This window comes from Myotis davidii, unplaced genomic scaffold (genome assembly GCF_000327345.1).
Source record: "Myotis davidii unplaced genomic scaffold, ASM32734v1 scaffold205, whole genome shotgun sequence".
Taxonomy (NCBI): Eukaryota; Metazoa; Chordata; class Mammalia; order Chiroptera; family Vespertilionidae; genus Myotis; species Myotis davidii.
This window is the reverse complement of record NW_006297573.1, coordinates 7,081,099-7,103,463: the sequence shown is the minus strand read 5'-3', so window position 1 is coordinate 7,103,463 and position 22,365 is coordinate 7,081,099. Positions and strand designations below refer to the sequence as shown.

The following is a 22,365-nucleotide window of genomic DNA, read 5'->3' as shown; positions in this document are numbered from 1 at the left end:
TGCTTCCTTTGAATTAGGAGTCTGCTATGCCATTTCAACTCTCTAAGGGGACTGCTAACACCTTTCACCTCTTTAAGGATTATACTCCCTTCGGGTGTATGTACACAATGTGAAAATAAACTAAACACTGCTGTGAAGCTCCTGTGTTCTTATCAGGTTCTATTTATAGGTTCTAAATTAAGTGATATTTTTGAAACCAGAGATTATTTCCCTTAAAAAGATATTGATACTGTGACAAAAATATTGAATGAATGAAGCTATGTTCTTCTTAAGAATCTTAATATTTTACATAGTGAAACAGAAATCATCAAAATTTACTAGTTTGATGCAAAATAAAGTTGTTTAGGGGCTGCAACTTTTGTAACATCCTCAATCCCTCTGTTTCGTTCGTGTAAGTGCAATAGTTATTTTGGGGAAACACACTGGTATATAGGAGACAGCAATGAAACATTTCGGATTTATTTGGGGGATGAATTTAAATTAGGTAAGATCTTACCAAATCTTAGGTCAATTCCCCCACAAATGAATCTACCCCATCTATAGTTAGGTATGCAGATGTATAGGAATATGCATGCTTGCCAATAACTGCAGAGCGAGGAAAAGAAGAAATCGAGAAATATCTCTAAGAGTCATTGGAGAATTTTTCCTAAGCATTAAAAAGCCATTTAAAACAGTACTAAGAACCCAATGCTGCCAAGTTCAAAGGTTCAATTTCAAAAACCTCAAAAAGATAAATATTAACTCTTTTTCTTAGGCTACTAGGCCACTTTAAAAAAAAACCCAGTAAAAGTAACCCTGTTCTTGGAATGATTTAAGCTACATGCTCAGTACTGCAGAATGAAAGACAACAATAGTCACCTGTGAGTGGGTAAACAGTCCACCTGAAGCTCCGATGAACTGTGTGAAACCCCAGTCCAAAGAGACGGCAGAAAGGGAAAACCAGGACACAGGCTTCTGCCAACTTAAAACAGGGGTTTCTCTCAAACTTTGTGTTTGCTTTTGGCCTTGGGCTTTTATTCCGTTAAGCATTCAAATTCCTAGGGGTTGGGGGAGGGGGGGCAAAAAAAAAACCACCCCAGGCTCACTCCAGTTCTGCACCTTTGGGGGTTAAAAAAAAAAAAAGATGAATGTAGCTATGAACTCTGTTCATCTTCAAACTAATGGACTCCCCCTCCCTCCCCCCAGCGTGCCTCCCCCCTCCTCAGAGCACCCTTTGTCCACTTTTATGAATTAAAACATGCACACACACTTGCACACACAGGGAATCCTGCCCATTAATTAAAGGACTTGTCAGCCCCAATCCCAGATTCTTACAGTGCAGGAAATGTCTCTCCTTTTAAGTGCAAAACCAGAACATTACCATTTCCCCAAGTGCTCTCTGTTTTAGCCTGCTTTCCTAATTAGAGGGATGATAACAGCCCTGCTGATTGGCATTATAAAAGCACTAGTTTGGCTTCATCTGTCCCAGGTGTGCTGTGTAATTTTTTTCTTCTCACCGTTTCTGAGCACTACCTCTCTCCTTCATTGTTCCTTAAAGTTTTCATCTGAGGAATTAATACAGATAAAAAGACATTAGACAGGGAGCGCCACTGCCAGAGCTCATCACCGAAACCTTTTATCAAAAGTACAAACTATACAAGTTAGAGGATCTTTTTTCTTTCTTTCTTTCTTACCCTTTTGTTTCTGAGGGTTAAGGGGTTGGGGGTGCTGGGGGCGGGGGGAGTAGCGTGGAGAGCAAAGGAGAGGAGAGAGTCTGGGGGAAAAACACGGCTCTGTCAATGGACTGAATGCGCCATTAAAACTGGCGTCACTACAAAGGTTAGAGCAGATCTAACTGTCAATACAGTGAGTGGAGTGGAGTCCGGTAAGGGGGAGCTTTGGTGAGAGAGAGATACTTTGATATTTTGGAATGTTAGAAGGGTGAATGTGAAAAATTGGAGGTTGGGGATCTAATTACCCAACCATAATTGGGGGCTAGGGAATAAGTTGCAGTCCTCTCAACTCACCGCAGATCAATTATGTTAAGAGAACATCTGTAAGTAGAACTTAATGAGGTCCATTAGAGCAACATGTACAGCCTCCTCTAACAGTACTTGTCAGCTTCTTGGATGGGCTGAAGGAAGCTGCTAACTAGGGACCTGGCGAGGTGTTTAAATACTGGAGGAGCGGCGCTGGCCCACTCAGGTTCTGTATGCAGTTCGGGAAGAAAGTGGGGAAGAGAGAGGCACAGAGGAGAGAGGCGGAAGGCAGGGAGGCAGAGGTTTCTTGCATTCGTGTGGCTGAATTTCGGAGAGGGGTGGTGGGTGGGTGTGTGTGGTGGTGGGGGCACCATCCACCTCACCCTTCGCTTGACTGAGACCTTTGCCTGAACCAGGACTTGCAGCTTCCAGGGTGTGCTGCTCTGCTCATTGCCTCCCCCCACAACCTGTCTGATCCGTCCCGTTTGAAATGAATAAAACTAAAAAAAAAAAAAAAAAAAAAAGACAGCAACCTAACAGAAGCATCTTTGGGACGCCACAGAAATCCTTACTGAACACCCGCACACAAAAGTACTCTGTGAGGTGTGTTTTAAAGAGAGAGGCAGCTGAGCACTTGAAGACGTATTTAGAAATAGACATATAGATATATACCCTGTTTTCTTGTGGGAGATCTCCTTTGAGCAAAGGTAAGTGTATATATCTAATCATCCCCTGAACACCCCCTCCCCCCCCTTCTGTCATTCCTCTCCCGTTCCCCCTCATAAAGGTATCACAATATAAGACCCCTGAAAAGACAGTCTTTTTTTTTTTTTTCCCTCTCTCTCTCTCCTCTCTGTCTCTTTAATAGGGGTTGGGGTGGTGGGTGGATTAAGTAAATTGTCTCATCAAATGTATGATGAGCTGCAGGACCAGGGCACAGGCAAAAGGGAATCGGACCAAGAAGAGCTAGCTCTTTATGGCAATCCTTTTGCAAAGATTTCCGAAGGGTCTGTAATTAAACTGGGTAGTTTACTCTCAGGAAATGAAGAAACTGCTTGCCTGGCTGGATCCAACCTTTAGCTTGGCTGAGTAAACAAAAGCACAAATTCTTCTTTCACTTTTTCTCTCGCGGGAGGGGGGAGACTTTAGGGGGGAGGGGGGGCCAGGAAAACAGGGGTTTGCTGTGGGTTAATGGTGTTTTTCGCAGAGTGTCAGCAGAAGATGATTAAATTCCACCTCTTGTTCACCAGATCACTTTGTGTGCACTTGTATATTTCATTGTCGGCAGCCGCTGATGATCACATCTGTGCAGTACATTAAGTGGCAAGCCTCTTCATCTGCACGGGGTTTTTTCTGATGATTTTTTTTCTGTGAATAATTCATATGATTATGAAGAGAAAAACTGCTATTTTCTATCTCTCTCTCTCTCTTTCTGTAGCACAGATTAAAAAAAAAATCTTGCTGTAAATTGCGTGATTGGGGAGATAGCCTGCTTTCAAATAATTTAATTCATGACAAAACCTAATTACTGTCAGGTAATACCCTGTCAGCTTTAATGCATTTCATCAGTCATAATGAAAAGAAGAGCATTTTATGACCCATCTAATTATCATTACATTTTAGGGGAAAATGAATGGCATGGAGCTGAATGTTAACTATTCCATTTTATTCCTTTACACATGTGGTTTGGCATATTATTCACTAAGTTCCTCTCTCTCTCTCTCTCTCTCTCTCTCTCTCTCTCTCTTCCCTTGCTTGCCCATACAAGTGTGGGGTAAATGCTAAAACTGAGAGAAAAAAAGATTGGGGGGAAGCTGGGTGTGGGTGGGAAACACAATTAGAGATCTGGGTGTTTGTCCCTTAAAAAAATACGGTGACAAAGTGGTTCATGTCTTTGCAGGTTGGTGTTGATATCGAGAATCTTACTGCCACAGTCCAAATAGAGTACTAATTACTGCGAATGATGTCACCGTAGGCAGAGGAATAATCCCATCATTTAATTAGTTGAATGATTTAAACAAAGATTTGCATAGATGCACTAATCAGTTGCCATGAATTACAGAGCAGCAGTTGCCAGCGAGGGGTAACAGATCATACAGTTGGAGGGAAAAAAAATCTCATCTCCTTGAACATAATTAATTTAATTGTCCTCATTAGCTGTACCATTTGTTTTGATTTTATTTCTCCCTTTCCCCACACATACTTCTCCCTCCCTCCCTCTTTTCTTCTTCTTCTCAGTGCATTGGCTGAGAGAGAGCGCATGAGACACACACACACACACCACACATGCACACACACACTGGGGTGTTTCAGAGTGGCTGGAGCAGAGAGGTGGGGTGCAGCAGCGGGAGCTGTGTGGATGGGTGAGGTGCATGTGTGCCTGCTGACACGGGCCAGAAAAGCCAAACTTAGGAAATCAGCCTATGTACAGAACAAATCATCTGAAGGGGTTCTCGTTAATCTGCCGTCTGTGACTTTCGTTATTTTTCAGGTTAGTTCTGAGTTTTGTTGCCTTTTAAAGGGAGAGGAAAGCAAACTTCATACTATATTATTATGGGCTTATAAAAAAGGAGGAGGGATAAAAATCATTTATCAATGTTGTATCCTTCTATAGGAAGAGGAGCATAATTTAGCCAAAGTATTCCTGGGGGTGGGGCTGCCTTTATTTATTTATTTCCTTACTTATTTTTACAACTAGAACTAGGTTAAAACGGATGGTGCTGAGAATAAAAAAAAAGTTTTTTTGGAGTTCAACAAATGGATCTTTCTTGGCCTTTAAAACATTACAGCCAGGGTCATTCAAATCTGGACTATTTTTAAGCTTGACCTTTGACCTGGCTTTAGAGAATCTGGGGAGGATGCTAAGATAGTTGCCAAAAAGAGATGATGACTTTCCATTTTGAAAACTAAAAAAAAAAAAAAAAAGAATAAGATACTTTCAAGCTCCTAATGGCCCTTACAGATGTAAAGTTAAGAGGAGAAAAGGTTGGGGAGAATGGGACCTACATCAAGAAGGAAAAAAAAAAACTGACCAGGCCTCTAAAACAAGCCTATGAAGACGCCCCATGGCTCTTTGGCCAAGTTAGTCATGAGAACATGTTTATGGGTGTTCGTGGGTGTTTTTCATTCCGGCATGTACATTTTAAATGGGGAGAAATTCAAGTAGTTGCAGGAAGTGTTTAAATGGGGGATGGGAGGGGGATGGGGAGTCTTGGTCCATGGGGAACACGTTCAGCCTCGTGCTTGGGCCGTTGGAGTAGGGGAGGAAGGGGAGTGTGTCATCTGTTGAAGCCACTCGTGTGGCAGACCTGCCTGCGGAGCAGCGACTTTCGAGAGTTCATGAATGGGAGTCAGAGACCGGGCCACTGCAGCCACCCCCAGACATTTACGAAAGGGGAGGGCTGTGTGCTTTCCCAGGGCGTTCTGGTAGCAGTTGGCTTGCCTGGCTTTTCTTTTAATTCCCATCATTGGCGGCTTCAGAAAAAGGCTTTGGAATAGTTTGCTTTAAATGTGTCCACCTACTCCCCAAACGCCGGGGTTATTTGAGGCACCCCACTCTTTTCCGGGGAGCTCCTTCGCGGGACTTCTTTTGAACCGGTCCAGGAGGTAGGGTCCCTCCCGAGCCGCCTCCTGCAGAGGTCACTTTTTTTGCGCGCGGGGTTGTCCCCAGCGTTTGTGAGCAGCATATGCATGTGGCTGAGCTGACGGCACTCGCAGGCTTGTAAATTTTCACCCTGGGAAATTAGCAACAAAGCCCGATCTGTCTCGCGGCTGCTTTGCCACTTTCCGAGGGCGGCTGTACTTGACTGAGCTGCAGAACAGGCACTGGAGAGCGAGCGAGCGAGCGAGGGAGCCAGCGAGCGAGGGAGGGAGAGAAGGGAAGGAGAGAAGAGGGGAGGGGTGGGGGCGAGAGGTAAATAGTCTTCCATCGGGAGGGAGCTGCTTCTCTGTGGTCTTGACAAGCGCTGCCGGGGCTCCGCCGGCTCAGTAATAACCGAGTGACCTTTTCTCGGGCTGGATGAGGTCTGGCTGGGCAGGGATTGCATTCTGCAGCTGAGAGCCCGGGCCGCCTTCAGCGCGGCTCCTTGCGTGCTGCGGGGGTAAGTTGTCTGGAGCCAGGACCGAGAGAGACCGCCTCGGACTGCGGTTGCCTAAAAGGAGGACGGACACCTGTGGCTCAGAGGCGATCCACACCGTTACTTGGCGGATCCTTGAGGACCTCATTATTGTAAACTTAAAAAAAAAAAAAAAATAGAGATTCCCTCCCCCTCTTTTTTTTTTTTTTTTCAAACAATGCTTCTTTTTGACCTTTCCCAAGGAGAAGCGCTACAAAGCAGCCCCTGGGCTTTCTGAACCGCCTCCCCCTGTATCGCTTAATTGAGAAGGTAAGTGCGGCGGCTGTGTGCACACGCGGCGGCCGCTTTGCGGTGTGTGTGTGTCTGCGGGCGCGCGCGTGCGTGTGCGGATGTGGGTATTTTTTTTTTTTCTCTCTTCTCCTTCTTCCCCGAGCCTCCTAATGAGGCATAAACTGGAGCTGCAGCCCGGCTCCGCGCTGCAACTTTTGCTCGGGCTGCAGCTCTGCCGAGACGGTTTTGCTTAAATCATATGAGGCTTCATTATTTTTATGATGAGACATGAAATGCCCGCGGAAGCTGTGGCTGGAAGGAGGGAGCGCGGCTGCGGCGCGGAATGTTTCAAGTCCGACTCGAGTGGGTAATAGTCAAAGTTCACGCCGGATTGCAGCATTTCCACACCCCTCACCCCCGGGGGACAGAGGGGCAGGGAGAGTTTGGCGTGAGGACACAGGGTCGCTGCGGTCCGGCCCGTTAGGCAAGGAATTCGGTCCCGGATGGGTTCCGGGGAGCCCTCTGCTCCTGACTTGCTGGAATTCATGAACCCCCCATCCCCTACCCCCCAAGAGTTGAAAGAACAACCTTTGGGTTCCTGTGGACACTTCTGCCTCTCCCCGCTCTGCCATCACACAGTGTGGCTCCGACGAGGTGGAAAAGTGGCTATTTGGGAAGGAGGGAGGTGGTCGGGGAGAAGTGGCCAGAAGAGTGAGATTCCGCGGAACCAGGTGCCTATGTCCTAATAGGTCCCGATTCCAACCGATGCAGCACATTTTTACGGGGTGGGGGGTGGTGGGGGGGGGACACTTCCCAGATAGCTGTTATGAAATACAACTCAGATTTATGATCTTTTTCATATTGAACATGATATGCTATGCTAACGCTGCATGTGACAGTTTAATCAAATCCATTTGTTACCGCGAAGCTCAAAGGGGCCGCTGGGATTTCGGGATTATGGGCAGAGTTAGGGAAGCATGTGGCTTTGTCATTCGCCATCGTTTTGCACACCGCCACCCTGCGAGGGGGCTCTCTGTGCGCGCCGCGTCTCGTCTGGCCGCCCTCGTCCCTTCCCCCACCCCCTGCCGCCACTCCGACCCGCTCCCAAAGTGGCTTCACAATAGTCGGTCCTCCAGCGGTGTAGGCAGCGCACCAGGTCCGCCCTCGAGCTAAATAAGGAGACCCTCTCGGCGCCGATCTTTGGGCTGGCTGCTCCATGCGAAGCCTCCGCGACTCAGGCACGCCTAAAGCAACTCATGCAGAAAAAGGAGAAAAGTTTTGGTAAGGTTACCGTCTACCATGGATGCACTTTGCCGGCGCCCGGCGCTCTTGGCTGCTCCAAAGCCCCCCTCCCGGCTCTTCCGCTGCTTTTGTGCCTTTCTGAACGATCCCAAATATTATTGTGGTAACTGCTTTGAAAGACGGCCTGCTTAAACCAATTAATCTGGCGGGGTGCAACAAATAACTGCTACATTCTTTGCAAACCATCCCTGTGTGGGTGCAAAGACACCACCACAAAAGGCTGGAGCATAACTCCGCAAAGGGATTCTTTGTTAGAGTGTATGTATGTTTCTTATTTTTTTTTTTATTTTGCATGTGAGCTGCATCAAAATTGAACTCAGTCTTGCAAATCTCTTGTTGGCCTTTGCCAAGCACTAGCACTTTGCTGCCATGGTAACTGTAATTAAACTGATAAGAGTGGAAAAATGTCAGTATCTCTGAGCCTTGCAGCTGCATTGGAGAAAAAGGGAATCAAATTGGTTCCCAGCTCCATTGCTCAAAAAGTGGGGGGGGGGGGGGGATGGGAGTTGAAGGGGCAGAACAGAGTTAAGCAGCTCCAGTGCCTGAGATCTGGGGACATCTATTTGCATTGTTGTCCCTTAGGGGGCTGCAGCCTGTAGGGATGCTCTGGGCCAGTGAACAGAGAGAAACAAGCTTTTAGGCCCAATCCAGTTCTCCAATCGGGACTGGGGGCTGGGAGAGGATGAAGATGGGCAGGAGGAGAGAAAATCTTTTGTTTGGTACCTCTTGGCAATCGAATGGCTGTGTTGGCCAAATTCTTTTAATCTGTGTCACTGCTCCCAGCTGCAGAACCCGCATTCCCATTTTAGCATCTTCCTGAGGCACCTCATCTCTGCCAACCCCCTTTATGTATTCCCTCTAACAATTCCTTCTCCCAAATTGTTCCCTGTGAATCTTCCGACGGGGACAAAATGTTTCCCATTCAGTATGGGTAGTTAGTCCAAAAATATAAAAGACTGTGTCTAAGTGCTGCAAATCTTTTATTATGATTATTTTTTTAAACCCCTGTGTGTTGTGGAGTTGTGGTTACTTTGTTGTGTTAACTACTGAAGCTGAGACTGCTCGGATGAATGGCACAGAACAAGGGAACATAATGGAGGCAATCAACCGTTAGGCCGCCTCACAATGCAATCCGGGCAATTAAAAGCTCACCAGAGTTTAAATGAAATGGTTCTACTTATTTCTGCACACCACACTGCACAGGCTATTATTTATGTCTTTTTTTAAAATTATGATTTCCCTTAAACTGTCAAATAACTCAGAATGGCAGGGTCTCAGAGGCAATAAGAATTTCCCTCAGAACAATTTACATGCCAATCTTAAACTAGTTCTGAGTCCTGATGTGCTCTGAGCAACTTGTGCCATGTGTCTCAGCCCCCCAGACCTGTGCTCTGGATGGTGAGGGGAGGTTGCTGACTGCTCGATGCCTTTTAGGTTCATGGCAAAGTGGTGACTGCAAAATAGTTCTTTTCCTACAGCTGGTAAAGTTGCATGGTATTGAAAAGATTTCCCTTTCAAGAGAAGTGGGAGGATGTTCGCTAAAAGAAGGCTCCGGGATGGCGTGTAAAATATCAAACTCCTTTTCCGCCCAAGGCCAAACAGAATGCAAGAGTTTCAAATATTAATTGGCCTCTGAGTGCTAAATTAAAATGTCAACACAACAAAAACATTTTGTGAAGACAAGCAGGGTAGTGTTGCGTGTGCCAAATGTTGGTATTCCCTGTCTTGGTTGCAAAGCATTTTGAATAAAAGATAGCTGACCTTCCAGGCTTGATGGTGGTAACACAGCTCAGAAATATAGCTTAGCTACAACTAAGAAGGATTTTTACAAAATAAATGTGGCTTTGTGATATGGAAAATAATTGCCTTAGAAACTGGGTAATGAGAATGGCCACTCATAATATATCTCTAGATGTTTTCAATAATGAAATCCAGAGTATCACTTAGTAAATCAAAATTTCTCCCTCCCCTTAGGTGCATGATTAAGAGGCACTAGGGTGAGATCTGTACTATAATTAATGGGATTTAATCCTTGTGGAACCTTGCTAGAAGACAGTAACTAGTTCTGATCAAAGAAACTTCATTTGTTAGAAGTTCTAGAGAGTGAGATTTAGCAGAGCTATCAAGGGTTATGATTAATCTACACTAGCCCCTCAGCTCCTTCAAAGAAAAGGAGCAGAAAGCAGGCTATAGGAATACCACCTGCTCTTCTGTTCAAAGCCAGCTGCTAGTTTGCAGCTCCGGAGACCACAGCTACGCAGATCACGCAGACAGAACAGGCACACTGCTTTCTTCCGTGCCGTTGCCTACTCCACTCCTCTAACCAGAGAAGTTATTTTCTAATGGAAGTTCAACATCATAACAGTATTATGTGCAGTGCATGTAATATTTGTAGCTAGGAAAGTTATCCATCTGCGTGGATACTGTGCCTTGATCTTCCTTATCGGTGTGATTTAAAAAGGAAAAAGATAGTGAAGGTAAGAGAGGCGAGGTCTTCATCACAAGACATCAGAGGAAACTGAAGGAGGTTTAACTCTTTTGGAGGCGGGAAGCACGCAGGAAATGTTCAAGACTAGAGCTTGGCATTGCTTTTCTTGACGCTGTTTCAGGTGCATGCACATTTGGTGTTTTGTATCCTCCTGTGTCCAAGTTTAGAACTTGGTGCCTAGGAGAGGAAGCAGGATACAGCAATGGCATCCCTAGGCTGTGGGAAGGCCACCAAGTGTAGTGTTTTAACTCTTGTTCAGCTTTGAGCCAGTACCTTACCCTCTCTTAGGCCTCCGTATCCTAATTTGTAAAATGAGGGACTTTGGAATTGATGGATGCCTGTGATACCTTACAGTGCTTAAAGTGAGTTATTTAATAAATAGGAGGCTCTGAATAGTTAGGCCAGGGTTGTTTTTAAAGCTGGGTATTAGGAGAGAAGAAACGCAGGCGAATGTTCTTTCAAATTTTAGTCAAGTTGTAAAACCCAGCTAGACTCCTTGTTTATGATGGAAAGATATCTTAAAAAATATAGAAACGTCCCTCTGTCTAGGATAGCATTATATAATATATGTACTGTACATATTACATTCATCTCTGTATGTATATATTCAGACTTTGCCTTCTGTTGTTTTCTTCTATAAATAAGTGCATGTGAATGGTAATAAATGACATAATCCTATACTTGAGTTTTATATAAGAGTATATAGTAGAATATAGTTAGGTAATCTGCCATTAATACAGGCACTGAATGATGCTTGAGAGTATACTTTTTTATTTTAACATAATGAATACTTTGAAATATCAAGGGCACAGAAGGAAGTATTTGGATGCAAACAAGAAATATAGGATTGGTGAACTTTTGGGGTGACTGTACTGTGTACTTAACTATAAGCATCTTTGCTTCTAAGTAAGGATAATGTAATCTCATTAGGGTACACGCTCCTTCTGTCATCTGGCACCTAGTAAGTGAAATTTTTAATCAATAAACCCCTCCCCCCAATTTTGACTTTTATAGTCTGCATGGACTATTTTGTTAAATAGTTTTCCTTTAAGATTGGTAGCCATTTGCTCACATTTTATCCCTAAAGGAACTACCCTGTGTATAGAATGGCGACACTATACAATTATTTAATGTTATTTAACTTCGTGTACATAGTGTCCTTTTCCTGGGACCAACATGAATTCACTACTTTCACCACTCTACATGTACGACTTCAGAAATGATTTGATAAGAACCTCACAAAGTTTGAGGCTTTCTGTGTCCAGAATATAGTTTGATTTTAGTACAGTCCTAAAAAGAGAGAGTCTCACACTCCTTCAAGGAGGCACTCTGAAATATTTAGCTTGTTTGAGGTCTTCTGACATCCTATGGCTCTGTCTTGTCGTCCCAGCTCTCTTTTGGTTTTTTGTCTCCTTTTAGGTATACAAATGCTCTCAGTCCAGCCAGACACCAAGCCGAAAGGTTGTGCTGGCTGCAACCGAAAGATCAAGGACCGGTATCTTCTAAAGGCACTGGACAAATACTGGCATGAGGACTGCCTGAAGTGTGCCTGCTGCGACTGCCGTTTGGGAGAAGTGGGCTCCACCCTGTACACTAAAGCTAATCTTATCCTTTGTCGCAGAGACTATCTGAGGTAGGACTTACCCTTGCACACCAGTGATGACTGGATTCCTTTTAAAGGACTTTTGTAAGTGTATGTTTTGGTTTGTTTCATTTCCTTACTGCCAGCCGATAGTCCTGAAGGATGTTGACCGTAAGCCTTCAAAATGTGGCCAGGTGCCTGTTAAGCAAATTATTGCTTAAGCGGTGGCCAACAAAACACAGTGTCTAAAAGGTTTCCATTTGGCTTGCCTGGTTGCTCCTAGTTAGGGGCAGATCATTCGACTGCCTGTATTGTCATGTTCATGTCAAGGACGTATTCGGTAGAAATCATATCCTTTTTTTTTATTAGACCCTAAGCGACAAGGTAGGCCAAGCAGAACACGAAATATGCAGCTGCCTTTCTGTTTCAGATTTATCAGGGAAAATCTGTTAGAGATTCTCAACTGGTACTTATTAGTATATTTATTGGCCAATTTTGAAAACTTGCCCGAAGTGTGAATACATCTTTCCCCCACGCCCTTCCAAGTGGTCATAGCAAGATATCACTGAGCGTGAAGAGCCTCAGACTTGCCAGTAGCTGTATGGAAATTAGCAAAGGAACCATCGCCATCCTTGTGGGGAAGTGACAGCCACTGTCCTCACTGCAAACATCTGGACAGTTTCAGGACCCGACAGATGTTCTTGCTTATGAAGCCATGGAGCTGACTAAACTTGTTTCCCGGCATTTAGTACTCGACACATGGACTTCTATTTAAAGGAAGATTATTTGGCTTTCCAGGGAACTTTGTGGCTTGATTCAGCTGCATATTACTTATATTAATAAAGTAGGCTCAATCAAATTGGAGAAGTGATATATGGCATCATTTGGGTTTTCAGATTTGATATGATTAATCATGTTCTTAGTCTAACATTAAGAGATTTATTTTTAATTGTCCCCCCTTATGACACAAAATTTATCAGTCGGTGGTAACTCCTTCACCATCTTAGCTATTTGGAGAGGTACTTTCTAGGAAATTTAGTGCTTCTTGCTATAGAATCCAGTTATTTCTCAGTCCGATTTAATCTTTGACGTATAAAAAAAATTACTGTTTGCTTAATAATAGTTACAAGAGGGTGAATGCAGTACTGTTTTTGAAATTCTAGTCTTCCCCTTCGTAGGACTGCCTCATCTGACAGCCTCCTGACTACGACCACTTGTTACTCCTTCTCTGTGTTCTCTTGCTCAAAATACATGCAAGGTGCCAACAATGGGAAGTGACCCTTTATACCAGGATTTCCTTCATGGTGGTGGCACAACTAACCAGAATTAACTTGTTGCGTGAATTCTCTTAGAACTGCAGTCTTTGAACTTTTCTTTTTGAAATAAAAATTCCCTCTCCGCTCATTGTGAATTAGAGCCTCGATTCTACATACAGCATTTATTTTGTTTTTAATGACTTCACATTGCTTCCTAGTTTGGCTTTATCATTACTAACCAATAAGTCATGGGTTTTTGAATCTTTTTGACTTTTACTTTTGTTTACAATTGTAGTGTCTCCAGTGGATTTATGTCGCAACAATTACAAAATAAGTCGTTTTATAGAGTCTGGCAAGGTTAAGGCGTCCTAATAAGTAGTAAAGACAGAATTAAGTTAAATTTAAAGAAAATTTTGAAAATACCTAGAATTTTTAAGTTAAAAATATAAATTTGCCAATGAAATACCTGTGTCTTGAGTGAAGCTGTTTTGCAGTTGTCAATATAATAGCAAGTGAGAAAGTAACCTTGGACTTATTCTTCCTTATGGTAATAAAATATGATGTTCAATTGCTTTGATACCTCAAGTACATGTTTTGTTGAAGAAAATTTTCAAATGAGTCCATATTGTTGCCCTTTGTAATATAACGTTTAGTAAATTTCTGATAGGCTTAAACTTTTAATGCTTCTTAACTTATTTTTAGACATTCATACTCTCTCAGATATAAATCCTGGTCCTGATTGCCAATATATTCATTTCTCAGGGTACAATTTCCTCTTAAATTGGCCATTACCACATTAATGGCTAGTTGTTATGTTAACAGCCTACAGGTTGTTAATATTTCAAACTAAGTTGTTAACAGCAAGCTTATCCCTTATTTAAACTGAAGGTTTGTTTTATATAACGTGACTTCTAAGGCAACTAGTAATTCATCAACACTTGAAAATTGTAGAAGTGAAATGAGAAATTGATATGTGAGTAAAAACACTGCATTATGTATTACAGATTATGCCACCGATGTGGTATTTAGTTTTCTGTGGGAAGCATGTAGCTCAGTGATATTGTGTGGATGTTCAACAGCATATGTCTCTGGCATATTGAAATAGTCTGATTCTGTATGTGAGGTGGGCAAATACAATCAAGCTAATGTTATTTACAAATTAATATCTTTGAATGTGTACAAATAGTCATCCAAAATGTTCATTGGATGCCTGCTGTGTGAAAGGCATACTTTTAGGTAATGGATGAAATAACTAATTAAAAAAGGGAGATGTACCTAAAATTGTTACTATCAAATCATTTAACAATTATACAAAATGTGCAATATGACCAGTGAACAAGTAGTATTCCGTGGCTATTTCCCTCCTGGTTCTGCACATTTCCTGTCTGTATTTTGCATAACCAGTGCTTAACCATTTCAATCCTATTAAAAATGGCGTAGTTTTGTTTTTGTTCTTTGGATATTACATAATTTCTTTGAAGCATCCAACAGGCCATACATAACTTCCAGGTCTGTATTTCTCTGTCTAAGTTCCTGGGCATCTAAATAAGAATATAGAAAATGATAAAAAAAATTGTTTACCTGTACTAATAAATTATTTGTTATAGGCATTATCCTGGTCTAAAGAATTTTTTTCATATCTATAGAAGAGTGACCTATTTTTAATAATTGTATTTAACTTCCTAATAACTTCTTTGAAAAAAACACACACAACCAAAACAAAACAAAACAAAAAAACATTTTTAATTCTGAACAATGATTTCTAAAGTTCTAATGTTTTATTTTGCATTGCTTGGAGCAATGATAGTGATGACCTGTTTTTACAAGTTCTTTAAGTAATGAATATACAAATTTAAATCATAAGATATTTCTTATGGGTTATCAAAACTATGAGTGTGATAAATTTGATTCCTCTCAGATTTTTTTTCTCCTTTGTGGCACAATTAATATACTTAAGAAAAAGAAAACATTTTACAGCTTATATGCTAAGTTTCGAATCTGAACAGTTCATTTTCCATAATGGGGCTGGTATAATGTATTTTATTCTTCTTTAGAATATAAAATGCACGGGTCTGATGAAAGAATTTGACAGTTTGTAGGACTGTCCTCCGCCTTCATTCATTACCTAAAGGAACAGAAGGATTGACATTCAAAAACTTCCTCTATTAACACACTTTCTGACTTAAACTATGAAGTCAATCTGTCCATCAATCTTTGTATGTCAAGATGTAGAAAGGTACCTGTTAAAAATGTATCCAATACATTTAGAACTTTATATTATTAAGAGATGAACTTATGACCAATTAGAATGGCAGCATCTTTGTACCTTGAACTAGAGCTTAAAATTCATAGACTGCCTAAAGTAGATGAACAATTATTGTATAAAAGTTAGCAAAGATTTAGTAATGGTACTTATAGGACTCTACTCACTACCACACTATCATCTTTATTTCAGTTTGGAAAATATGAATGAAGTAGTTAATGTGTAACCAGAGTTTTAGGATTAAGATCTTTGTGGCAAGTGATAAGAAATCAGAACCAGGAGAAATAGCAAAATATTTTTCAACTCGATGGCAGTAAAGGATATCAGAATCTATCACTTAAGTTTTGGGGTAATTTTTGGTGTGTTTTTGTTAGGCTTAAAATTTCTTCCTTGTGGTATATTTTAAGCATTAAGTCCATATAGGCTGTATCTTTTACCTCTATGAAAAGTGTCTTACACAGAGAATGGACTCAAAGCTCTTTGCTGTGATATATGCCATAGAAACTACTTACAGCTCTTTCTATACGAGAAGCTGAAAATGTCTTATATAAATTTTAATGCAATTTTCTATTTTTATATGTGAGGATGATCTCTTTAAAATGAAACTACTGAGAAAGAGTGATGCTTCGTGCTCCATCAGAGTTGCCAATTAACAAAAAACGGTTTGAAGTTGCTGTGCTTACTACAAATTAATGCTTTAATATAATGACATAGTAACTTTAAAATAGAACATTAAAAGCAATGGCTGCATAAAACATTAATCTAGCTATTGCTTTATTTCACACAGATCAAACCTGGTGCCTCTAAATTTTTACATAAGGTTCAATTAATATTAGTACATAATTAAGGCTTTAAAGGAAAACATGAATATGTTGTTAATATTATTTTTATCTGACAAGATACTTCACAATTTTTAAATGTTGAATAAAGTGTTCATTTTTTTTTTTGCTTCATTGTCATCTTTTTAGTATTACGCAGTTGAAAACATCTTCCTCGGAAAGCAGTGAATTATTGTTATCTGAAAAATAACTTTTATGTTAAATTCTGAAAATTTAAGCTTTTATATGGACTAGAACTCCCAAATAAATCTTTTTCTTCTCTACAAGCTTCACTGAAGCTTTTCTAACACTTTATGATAGTCATAACTTTTACCATATTTAAATGTCTAAGCTAATCTTAGTATTATGAAATATTTTGACATATGAATGTGTTAGACTCTATGGTCTGTCTAAAAAAACACTTGTTATATTCCTTGCAAATTATCTTTATTTGTAGCTTTATAAAAGGTTGTAATTTTAAGTCCATTTTTCTGTTTGTTATCATAAAGCATTATTAAATTATATTTTAAATAATTTAGACTCTATACCATTCATGGACCATTACAAATCAGGAGTGATAATTTCATTTTGTAAAATACTTTTGAAGGGAGCCCCTCACTTTAGAAAAAAATCAATGGATTCACACCAGACCTCCTCAGTGTCAACTGCTTTTCAATAAACTTTTAAGAATATTTCATCTGCACAGAGAATTTGTTATTTCTAAATTTGTCTCCAATATCATTCTGTCTTTAAATCTATGAGTCATCCATTTTCAGCGAGTGATTATTTAATGTAGTTATTTTAGTTTTGTCGCTTTTTGTTTGACAGACTTTAGATATTTTCACTGACAAAGCCACCCCCTCCCCAGACAAGATTATTAAAAATACAAAAATATTTCACACTATTTCTATATCTTTACTTTTTTTTTATCTTTTTATAAAGCATGGAATACTTCAGTCAGGATAGTTTTTACACATAAGATGGATAAGTTAGACATACCTGACTTAGCAGAAAAATATTCTGTTTCTACAAGTATACTTAGGATTAAATGCATCTGGAAGACCTACATTTGAGAATTGCTAAAATTGCTTATTTTGCACTTTATAAATACATAGAACTCTGGAAAAGAATATCTATTTTTGGTTGCTCTTAGAGTATATCAAAGTAAGCCAGCACTTCATTTATAAATTCACCATTAACTTCCATTAAGTGACTAATAATAAATTTTAATGCTGTGTTTTGACTGCATACACATAATTTATTAAGGAATCTCATTTTTGAAATATGCTGAAAGTAGTAATTTTGGAAATGGTTTTGATGAATCTATGCCTTGTAGGAATGCATTATGTTAGTTCAGTTTTCTGCCTCACATAAAAGTTATATAGCCTAAAAGAAGAACTGAGCCAACCTACTAGTAAATGACCATTATACATTTTTTTCAGTACACTGTGAGGCATTGAAATCTTATTTTGGTGTTTGGCTTGAAAATATTTTCCATCTCCTACGAGAATGCCTTCTATTATTCAAAGTCATTACCCGCAACCTCATTCTATCTTTAGAAAAAATTACCTAACATTTCTCAAGTTTATCAGTAAACGTTAAATATATGAATTGTAAATGCAGGACAAGATCTTGAAAACAAGGGGTATAAAAGTAAAACAGCACTGCTGTATTCAACTGACCAGATATATTTTAAAACAGCATTTATAGCAGCCATGTCTTCTTTTTAATGCTTTTCCCTTTTGTTTTGATTTTCTAAATTGGTTTGTATAAGAGATACATGCAATCTCCCCTTGTTATGCATTTAAAGTGCTATAGGTGTATATGTGCAAGCCGCAATACAGATATGAGAACCTATGGAACCTTAGAATGAATATTAACTTTTGTCATAATTGACTTTTATCAGATCACTATAGTTTGTAGGCTTTGAAACTTGTAAAATCCAGATACTTGATGCCAGCTAATTTCTTAGTACTGTAAACTATCGCATTGACTTGTTTTTACAGGGCGATTGCTGTTCCAAGAGGAAGACAAGTTTTATAGTACTACAGAATGCCTAAATTTATTCCCCTGTAATGTTTATCACCCCATTCTGTTTTTTCTCAGCTTCTATGGAGTTTGAAACTGTTCTATTTCTCTTTCTATCATCGTTACATACTTTGTTTCATGATTATCCATAAATTTCCCTTTTCAGTGTATTTACAAGAAATGGATTTTGAAGTGGAAGTTTACATTGGGAAGCAAGAAATGTGGCAGTTAGATTTTCATTCCTTACTTTAAAACAATTTTTTCTCTTATTAAGGTTTTCTTGCCCCTTATCATCGATATTTATGGATAACTTTTCTCTAAAGGATTTGAAACCCAAGCCCACCCCTTTATTATAGTCATCAAACATATTTATTATATTAACAGACTACACACATCCGTCACCTGTGTGTTCACTATGCCATTTTTGCTTTCTGCCCTATATTATCAAAACTTCCTGATAGGCCTTTCTCTCCTCAACAATATTATTTTGTAGTTATGTAAAGATTCTAAGTCTTTTGCTGAATTCTTTTCCTCCATAGTGTTAGTTTTGTGTCAATGCAAAAAGCTCTAGCTGTGGACTTCACTAGCTTCAAGAAAAATTACTCTTGAGATAAATAATCACCTTGGAATAGTCAGATTCCTGATTTGAAATTGGGAAATTAACATTAAGTTGAATATATTAAGTTAGACTCTAACCAGCATGTGTTGTTATGATTCAATTTAATATTAAAAACTCTCCAACTGTGCTACTGGGAAAATAAAAGACTCTTAGGAATTCAAAGATTATTTGCAGAGGAGTATACCAAAGCCATATTTAAGTAAAATTGTTATTCCTAATGCAATAACGCATCGTCTACATTAAACTCATCCTATTAATAAAAACATAAAATACATTTTAGTAAACAAAAATATCACATGTGACAAGGACTCGTAAGGAGGCATGGCACTTCATGAAATGCGCTAATGCTAACATTTAATAGTAATCTTAGCACAGAACAAAAGTAAATTTTCATCTCATTTATGCTATCAGATCCCATCAGGCAATTTCAAGGGAACATAACAAATTTTCGGCTTTGCTAGTTTATTCTTATTTTCTAAAACTTTTAGAATAATACCATTTCTCTTATAGCAATTCTAACAGAAATGCATACGGTTTTTGAAATTATTTTATTCTTTTTCTTGTTTTTGAAAGATTTTGAAATCCCTTAAGTAATGTCCTTTGATAGATTGCTCCTAATTCCCCAAAAACAGCAGAATCAAAACTGTTACACTTTGAAATACCTGGTAGCATTGAGCATGATGATTATATTGTGTTTACCAACTGCTCAATAAAAATATATTCTGACCAACAGTTCATGTTTGACTGCATAAGATGAGTGATCAGTACTTGTTCCTTTGCTTGAGTGGTTGGGGGCAGCGATGGGAGAGATGAATGGAAAAAGCCAGCATAGCTTCTAACACTAAATATGAGTATTAGCTTCAATGGGCAGGTTGATGTGTATTTTCCAGGTGAGAAGTTCCACTATACTGTGAACGTAATTTTAAAGCCTGTAAGTATTGCATGTAAATATTCACTGAGGGATGGATCATTTGTGCTTTGGATGATACAAAGAAATTATAAGTCATTGAATTGCCTTAAAATTTATAAGCTAGTATTTTCTGTGGCCATTTGTTTGGGAAAAAAATGAGAAATGTTCTGAGCTATAAGAATCTCTTCCTTCTCCAGGACGTCCTTGATGAGTGGGTACTCTTGGTGTTTGTATTTAAGATCACACGTTTGGCTATCTCTCTAACAGTTTAAAAATGAAACCACACAGTCAATTAACAAATACTTGAGTACCAATGCTTTATTCCTATGAAAAATGAATGTATAATATTATATTTCTAATTGATTTTATATAATATATACCTATAAAATTATTAATATTTTACTATGTAAAGAATAAGGGAGTCAGTCTGGGAAATTTGGGAAGAATTTAAAGACAAGTTATTTGGCATATTTTCTACAACTGATGTAGTCATAATTGCTTTTAAATAACTCGGAAAAATATATAAGACCTTTAGTCTGATTATGTCCCATGGGACTAATATGGAGAATGAGAAAAGGTTATAATCAAGAGATATTAGGGAAAAAAAATTTAAGAGTGGAGATCATAAGTAATAAGGAAAACTTAAGCTCTGTAAAATTCCCTTCGTAAGCCAGTAGTCCTATTATAAAGGCTGAACTTCAAGCTTTATAGTTGTATTTTAGATACAGAGTAAGATAGAGTTAGCTCTGTAACTTTCACACTGTTTGCATTGTTTCGTCTCTTATCACAGATATTGCTAAACTACCAACAGAGGTACAATTAACATCCCTTGCAAAATGCTTAGCATCTCTGGGCCCCATTTTCCCATTCAAAAAATATTATCCTATATACTCTAAGCGACACGAATCCCTTCCTTCCACAGCGCGTCCTTGATGAGTGAGTACTATTTGGTGTTTATATTTATGATCACATGTTTTGCTATCTCTGTAACAGTTTAAAAATGGAACCATTTAGTCAGCTAGCAAAGCCCTGGGTACTACACTGAATAAAACACAGAAATACATCCTCCCCATTAGAGCTTATAGTCTAGTTAAGGGAAGCAGATTATCAACAAAATAATTACTGAGTACATTAGGAGATGATAAACACTACAGGAAAAATAGAGCAGTATAAGAGGTTTGTAGAATTTGTACTGATGTGTGTGTGTGTGTGTGTGTGTGTGTGTGTGTGTGTATGCATGCATTAGGCTCTATACAATTATATCTCCTTATTAGGTTCATGTATCTACTACCAAGAGAGAGAGAGAGGGGGAGAGAGAGAGGGAGAGAGAGAGAGAGAGAGAAAGAGAGAGAGAGAGAGAGAGAGAGAGAGAGAGAGAAAGGGGGGGAGGATTGGGAGAGAGGGAAAGGCAGGAATGGAAAGAGAAGGATTTGAAAACTAAATAGGGTACACAGGGACAGCCTTGTTGAGATGGTAACTTGAGTAAAGACCTGAAGAATGTGAAGGAGCTAGCCCTGAGGTTGTATAGGAAGGACAATCTGGGCACAGGGAACAGCCAATACAAAGGCCTGGGATAGGAGCTTGTCTGATGTGTTTGAGGAACATCAAGAATGTTAATGTGGTTAGAATGAGTAAGAGCGGCCACTGTGTGGTCCTACGATATCCCCCTGTTGCTTTTACAAGCTAGAATGTCCCTAAACTTTTCTAAATGTCCTCTAAGGAAATGGTAATACAGTTGGCCCTTCATATCTGCTGATTTTGCATCTGTGGATTTAGCCAATTAAGGATTAAGAACAGTATTTTCAGTCCATGGTTGGGAATTGGTGGATGGAGGGGCCTACTGTTTGCATTGTTCTACAGCATTTTAAGGGACTTGAGCATCTGTGGATTTTGGTATCCACAAGCGTCCTGGAACCAGTTCTTTGGGGATACTAGGAATGCCTACTTCCATTTGAGAACGTTGTAAACTTTATTCAATTAGGCTATTATGGACTGAATTTCCTTTGGGATTGCAGAACTCATGCAAAATTGAATGGAATTATTTTTCATTTATTATTTACTGGTAGTGTTTTCTTAATGCCTTTTTATTTGGCCCCATGAACTCTCTTTGGTTTATAGTTATAAAGCGTAAATCCCAAATACACCTCAGGTTTCAATCATTTGGCTGTCTGTTGCTAATTCATAGGTGATCATATAGTTGTATGTTTGAGTTTAGGTAGACACATCTACATACATCTGCTCAAATGGATAAAGGACTGTTTCTACATACACTATTTCAATGTGAAATACAAAGGAATGCCCGTAGTTTGAGCTAAGGCTGCCAACACATCATGAATCAGAGTAATAACAAGACCAAAGATTTCCTTAAACTCTATCCTGACCACAATGTAACTTATATTTTTAGAATATTTAGGTAATAAAAATGGCAAAGATGTGGATTTTTATAAAGGCGACAATTTTCTACTCTTGAAGTGGAAACATCCGTTATTCGAGGTCTGAAGGGTGAAATTTCCCATTATTTTTTAAGTCAAGCTGAGTTTTATTTAAATTATTTTCTAGTACAAAATATTCAAAATAGTTGCTTTATCATAAATGTTTCCAAATCCAGCATTTAGAGAGAGAAAAAATGCGCCAAAGACATACTGCTGTTTAAAACAATTTATTTAATCGCGTCCTTGATGAGATGAGACAAATGTTACTTACATAAGTGTTCTCTTTATGCTTCTGTTTCTCACCCCTAAACTAACCCTAGCTCACTAATTTTAGTGTCACATCAAGAAGTGCAAAGCGTTAAT

At 39.4% G+C, this 22,365-nt stretch overlaps 1 protein-coding gene across 6 annotated transcripts in view; it reads left to right on the top strand.

Annotated features, from left to right (window-relative positions):
• The first annotated feature begins 2,521 nt into the window (after positions 1-2,521).
• Positions 2,522-22,365, top strand: part of LMO3 (LIM domain only 3) — a 55,175-nt gene continuing 35,331 nt past the window's right edge. Inside the window, exons 1-3 of one of the 6 annotated variants that reach the window (XM_006773270.2) lie at positions 4,272-4,449; positions 6,277-6,343; positions 11,514-11,727. In XM_006773270.2, the coding sequence (XP_006773333.1) occupies positions 11,522-11,727 (206 nt within the window). In that variant the 5' untranslated portion in view covers positions 4,272-4,449; positions 6,277-6,343; positions 11,514-11,521. Of the gene's footprint in view, positions 2,666-4,270; positions 4,450-5,378; positions 5,565-6,276; positions 6,344-6,498; positions 6,668-7,227; positions 7,586-11,513; positions 11,728-22,365 lie in introns of those variants that run through there. The other 5 variants (XM_015570183.1, XM_006773271.2, XM_006773269.2 and 2 more) reach the window with 5 other exon arrangements.